The 6,517-nt window shown below is 47.7% G+C and overlaps 1 protein-coding gene across 1 annotated transcript; it reads left to right on the top strand.

Moving 5' to 3' along the window:
- The first annotated feature begins 1,181 nt into the window (after positions 1 to 1,181).
- On the top strand, positions 1,182 to 6,100 carry LOC142914716 (uncharacterized). Its single transcript, XM_076061141.1, has 2 exons — positions 1,182 to 1,246; positions 3,006 to 6,100. Exons 1-2 carry the CDS (start codon positions 1,228 to 1,230, stop codon positions 3,863 to 3,865), a joined length of 879 nt encoding a protein of 292 aa, XP_075917256.1. The 5' UTR covers positions 1,182 to 1,227; the 3' UTR covers positions 3,866 to 6,100.
- The last annotated feature ends 417 nt before the right edge of the window (positions 6,101 to 6,517 follow it).

Below are 6,517 nucleotides of genomic sequence, written 5' to 3'. Positions count from 1 at the left end.
GTCGACCTAGGGGAGGCCCGGGACCGGTTCAGATAATCGTCACTAGTGTTGGCCGTGAGCGGGAATCGAACCCGGGTCGCCAGGTTCATAGCGCAGTGCGCTAACCGCTACACTATTGCTCCCCACCGTGTACATACACACAATGTACACACACAGAGTGTACACACACAGTGTACACACACAGTTTACACATACAATGTACACACACAGTGTACACACACTGTACACACAGTGTACACTGTGTACACACACAGTGTACACAGTGTTGACACACAGTGTACACACACAGTGTACACACACAATGTACACCCACACAATGTACACACACAGTATACACACACACACAGTGTACACACACAGTGTACACACAATAATGTCCACAATGTTGTTGCTGAGCTCACACACCCAAGGGAGGGAGCAATGTAAAATTAATGTAAATCAACTTAAACTCCAACTCTGTGACGTCACCACTCTGCATTACCTCATCGGCGTGAAACGCAAGGGGGAGGTGTACCTCGCTAGTGATGTCATGTCACCAAGGTATTCTTTCCTCCCCCATCCACCGCGCTCTTGAGCGTGACGTCACCGCTTGGGTCACTGCAGATATCGTTCCAGTGGCAATCCTAATTTGGGCACAGCTACGCCCAGTGACTGGTGGCTCATTAACATAATGTATCCGTTAAAGCCGTCGCGAGTTTATTGCGACGGGTTCAGTGCCCACGCCCCCATCCCTCGACATATGGGCAGGCCTCATTAACATAATTTCTTCAGTTACAGAGCCGCTTGTGGGAGGGAAGTGACGTCATACTACTTCCTGCTGTCGCGAGGCAACAGGAAGCTGCCGTGTGCGCGCTTGCACTGAAATCCGAGGTGAGAAATTCTCATCGTTGTGGTGGTGGTCGTTGTGGTAGTGCTTGTGGTTGTTGTTGTTTACCAAGGTAGAGCCTCGCTCTCTCTCGTAGGGATGTCAGTTGAGTAGCAGCGAGCATGGGAATCGATGTCCAGGTTGGAACTTTACAACGCGGGGCCTAGCCACGTGGGGCCTTGCCTCCTGCCCTCGCCTGATGGCATTCACTTTAATTATCTCGCTTAAGTTTAATTTGTCTTCACCCGGCTCGCCACTTTGTAACTTTGTTTTATTGTAAATATTCACGCAGTTTTTATTTTCTTTTGTTAGCAGGCCAAGCCCGCTTGAGCTGCTATACCGCTCTTGTTATCAGAAGCGACATGCCCACAACAACACAAGGTGAGGCTTTGTCAACGTGTGTGAATGTTTTGACTTAAAACTTTGGTGACTGCAGGAATTAATATTCTTGGTTCTTTAGGTAAAGTCACGTAGATAGAAAATAACATAATAAAATAAAATGTGTTTTTTTAAATAAAGTAATAAACCCACGACGTTTCGATCGCAACACAAGTGGTCTTTATCTTATTAAATTGAATCTGTTATTTTTATTTTCTATCTACGAGCACAGACACTAGTGACACTCGTGTGTGTCTCACCGTTAACACCGTGGTGCACGCACAGACACTAGTGACACTCGTGTGTGTCTCACCGTTAACACCGTGGTGCACACACAGACACTAGTGATACTAGCATGTGTCTCACCGTTAACACTGCGGTGCACACACAGACACTAGTGACACTCGTGTGTGTCTCACCGTTAACACCGCGGTGCACACACAGACACTAGTGACACTCCTGTGTGTCTCACCGTTAACACTGCGGTGCACACACAGACACGTGTGACACTCGTGTGTGTCTCACCGTTAACACTGCGGTGCACGCACAGACACTAGTGACACTCGTGTGTGTCTCACCGTTAACACTGCGGTGCACACACAGACACGTGTGACACTCGTGTGTGTCTCACCGTTAACACTGCGGTGCACGCACAGACACGTGCCGCCGCGGGCCACCGTTGGTATTTTAATATGCGCACGCGTCACACCCACACTGATTTATAGTCACCCACACACCGTCGTACGCCGATCGCTGTCCCACCGCTCTTCACACGCACACATGCACCACGCGTCACAACGTCAGTCTGTGCTAAGATTTATTTCCGAATAGGGACCCCCGTTTATGGCCCCCTCCAGCAAGCACCCTTCGGACAGCGCCTAACCTCCTGTCACCTGGCCGTCGCAGAGTGCGTCTATCCCCCAAGCTCGAGCTGACTGAATTGGCCCCCCTTCCCGTACCCACTCACCTCTTCAGCTGCCCCATGGGGGCTGGGGAAGATGCTCGCCTCGGGGACTTTTTCTGTCCGACCGTTTCCAGCTCCACCCTGCATTGGTCGGACGGACGCTGAGGACGACTGGTCTCCTCCGCCGCTCCAGAAGGACTCTGATTCAATCCGCCCCTCCGGCCCCCTTATGTCTCCAAAGCCCCCCTTAACCCCCGGGTCACATGACGTCATCCTGCGCATCCAATCGAATCCTCTTTGCAGACATTTTGAGCGCTCTGGCCGTTGGGGGGGGAGGTGGGGTCGCGTCATCCCCCCCCCCTTCCCATTGTCTCTGTGCCTGCGTTCCTCGCCGTTGACTCATCGATAATCCCCTCGCTCCCTCCAACTTAAGTCAACTCTTATCTGCCTAGGGGCTTTTCCCTCCCACCCCACTGTTTACCTTGCCGCTGGGTGCTGGCCTTGAGGTCCCACCCCCCCGTGTTGTGTATGCTTCATCAATACCCTTTGCTATGTCAGCTGAATTTAGCTTTTATAAATATTCCTTTTGTAGCCAGACAACCGAAATTGTGTGCTGGGAGTTTTGGGTGAACATTCATTTTGAAGATACGAGGGCTTCCAGGCATATTCATGACCATTTGCCCTCTCATTGTGTGCCACAACAGCCCGTGTGATGAATTTTTGAAACTTTTTCACTATATCATGAATATATGAATAAGCAAAGACGTGTAAGTGATATGTGACTGTATATATTTGCATTCCTCTGTGCCTCGATACTGACGTGTAGATGGTGTGGATATTCTTTTTTTCTGTCTGCAGCTGACGCTGTTCTGATGGAGCAAAGGCACTCAGCACAACAGCTCGGTACGACAAGTCAACAATGCGACCAGCGTGCATACAGCACGGATCGGACTGGAAATTTGACACAGCACCAGAGAACTCGCACAGGAGAGAAACCCTTCAAGTGCACTGTGTGTGACAAGGCATTTTCAGATTCATCGACTCTTAAAAAACACCAGAGAACACACACGGGAGAGAAACCCTTCAAGTGCACTGCGTGCGGGATCGCGTTAGCACAGTCACCACATCTTCAAGTACACCAGAGAACACACACGGGAGAGAAACCCTTCAAGTGCAGTGTGTGCATGAAGGCATTTGCACAGTCATCTGATCTTGTAAAACACCAGAGAACACACACGGGAGAGAAATCCTTCAGGTGCACTCTGTGCGGGATGGCGTTTGCACAGTCTCCACATCTTCAAGTACACCAGAGAACACACACGGGAGAGAAACCCTTCAAGTGCACTGTGTGTGGGAAGGCATTTGCAAGTTCATCTGATCTTGTAAAACACCAGAGAACACACACGGGAGAGAAACCCTTCAAGTGTACTCTGTGCGGGATGGCGTTTGCACAGTCACCACATCTTATAGTACACCATAGAACACACACGGGAGAGAAACCCTTCAGGTGCACGATGTGCGGGATGGCGTTTACACAGTCATGTAATCTTGTAAAACACCAGAGAACACACACGGGAGAGAAGCCCTTCAAGTGTACTCTGTGCGGGATGGCGTTTGCACAGTCACCACATCTTATAGTACACCATAGAACACACGGGAGAGAAACCCTTCAAGTGCAGTGTGTGCGTGAAGGCATTTGCACATTCATCTGCTCTTAAATCACACCAGAGAACACACACAGGAGAGAAACCCTTCAGGTGCAGTGTGTGTGGGAAGACATTTTCAGATTCATCTGCTCTTAAAAAACACCAGAGAACACACACGGGAGAGAAACCCTTCAGGTGCACGATCTGCGGGATGGCGTTTACACAGTCATATCATCTCGTATTACACCAGAGAACACACACGGGAGAGAAACCCTTCCAGTGCAGTGTTTGTGGGAAGGCATTTTCATGGTCATCTTCTCTTAAAAAACACCAGAGAACACACACGGGAGAGAAACCCTTCAAGTGCAGTGTGTGCGTGAAGGCGTTTGCACAATCATCTGATCTTGTAAAACACCAGAGAACACACACAGGAGGGAAACCCTTCAAGTGTACTCTGTGCGTGAAGCCGTTTGCAGATTCATCAACTCTTCGAAGACACCAGAGAACACAAAAGCATCGGAAGATCCACAAGGAGCAGAGTCGGAGTCTGAAATCAGCTTGTGAAAGTCAAAGTGCCGCAATGAGCCCATCCCTCATGAAACAAGAACCGGACGAAAATCCCAGCTTGGACACTTTTAAAGGTATCAAGGTGAAATATGAAGAGGTGATGGTGAAATGTGAAGAAGTGATGAGCGAAGAAGTGAAGGTAAAATGTGAAGATGAAGATTCAACTCCAAAATGGGACCTTCACATCGTGAAGCAGGAGGAGAATTCTGACTGTGAGTCAGAGTGAGGCAACTCCCAGCAGTTTGTGGAAGTGGAGGTGTGGGTGGACTTGCTCCTAGACAATACAAAGTCAAGCGGAGACCCGGTAGATGTGTAAGCCAGAGACGATGTCGCTACAATAGATGCACCTTTGTCACAGGCCTTTAATGACAAGAACGTGAAGTTGAACACTTTGTGGGCCCGTGGGTTGGGTAGATCTCTAACCAGGAGCAAGAGCCAATAAGCTCCCAAGAATTCACTATGTTATCATAATATTTGCTTTTACATGGTGCTTGCTTAATCGCCTCAGCAACTCGAAGTTTTGTATCCCATCTCACGCTCGAAGAGCATCCCCAAGTAGCAGCTGCCCCTGTGTGGTACAAGGTGGTGTCCCTGCACCGGCCTGCATGTGGACAAGAGCCTGTCATCTTCTTTGGTTCTTTCAGTAAAGTCACGTAGAATGAGAATAAAATAATGAAATAAAACAATAAAATTCTCACGACGTTTCGGCCACAACACAAGTGGCCTTCAGGTGAAAGGAACAAACCTGTCGGGACGACAGAGCTACAATGAACGCTGCTAAGATTCTACGTGACTTTACCGAAAGAACCAAAGAAGATGAATCCTTGCAGTCACGAAAGCTTTAAATCGAAAAAAAGAGCCTGTCAGTAGGGGGCGATGATTGTTGCGTCATCTCAGTTGTGTAGTTTGTAGGTAATGTTTAAAATTTGCTACATTTTCACTCAGACGCCAGCATGCAATGGCCTACTCGTTTTGAATGACACAATAGTATGTTTTACATACACTGTGAAGCAGACTGTGCCACTTTTTTAAAAAGCTTCTTGTTAATACGATGTAACGTGATGCAGTATATTTCACTGCAGTAATCCAATTTTGTTAATATGCCTGTCAATAATTTAGAATGTATACTTGTCTGGTTTTGTGCATACTTGTAACATTTGATCTATAAGGGTCAAACATTGAATAAGTGATGTTAGGACAAAGTGTGTGTGTGTGTGTGTTGGAAAGTAACCTGTACAGAGAACTCAGGTGAGACCCGTTGTTCTTGTGATACAGGTCAAACGGTGTTTTTGTGTTCCACAAAGCATCTGGAGCAACTCATTGTCTTTGAAATAGGTAGCTCGCTCGGATCATTCATCAGTTACAAGGCATACCACTTAAAGGTTACACGTATAGGAGGAGGTACATTCTCTACAACACGAATTGTAGTTTTGTCTTACGTGTTGACGTAGATTTTGTCTAACTGGGACAAGAAATGCTCCTTGCTGATTGACGTCTGGATGTTCGTAACCATCGGTTGAAGCAAACCCCACTGCTGTTGTTGAGACGCTGTGCACCAATAAGGGTCCAACACATTGACGGCCTTCAGGCCAGGAAAGTCACAACATTTGCACACGAAGGACGCATTCACGCAAGTACCCCATGCTCCGTTTTTGAAGTTTTGAAATGAAACATCTTTGAATTGTGTTGTGTTTTGAATTAGATGATTTCATTTCCTCATTAAAAGCTTGTTTCAATTTACATCTGGAAGACTTCATTGAAAAGGACATTTCGTGTGAATTTTCTCTCGTCATTAAGTAGATGGCCTTGCCGGGGGTTTGGTTCAATGTGGACACAAACAGGGTACATACACAGTATATACACACACAGTGTACACAGTGTACACACACACAGTGGCACACAGTGACACAGTGTGCACACGCAGTGTACACACTGTGTCACACTGTGTCACACACAAAGTGTAAACTGTGTGTGTGTACACTGTGTGTACACACACACAGTGTACACACTCAGTGACACACAGTGACACAACAACAACCGCCATTCGCCACTAAGTGGCGGTGACGTCACCACGACGCTTGTGCCAGGCACAGTGACACACACACAGTGACACACACAGTGACACAAAGTGACACACAGTGTATACACAGTGTACAC

This window comes from Petromyzon marinus, unplaced genomic scaffold (genome assembly GCF_048934315.1).
Source record: "Petromyzon marinus isolate PM22_M1 ecotype Great Lakes invasive population unplaced genomic scaffold, UKy_Petmar_22M1.pri1.0 PM_G_Scaffold_29, whole genome shotgun sequence".
NCBI lineage: Eukaryota > Metazoa > Chordata > Hyperoartia > Petromyzontiformes > Petromyzontidae > Petromyzon > Petromyzon marinus.
Note: the sequence above shows the minus strand (reverse complement) of the source record. Positions and strands in the feature narration are given on the sequence as shown.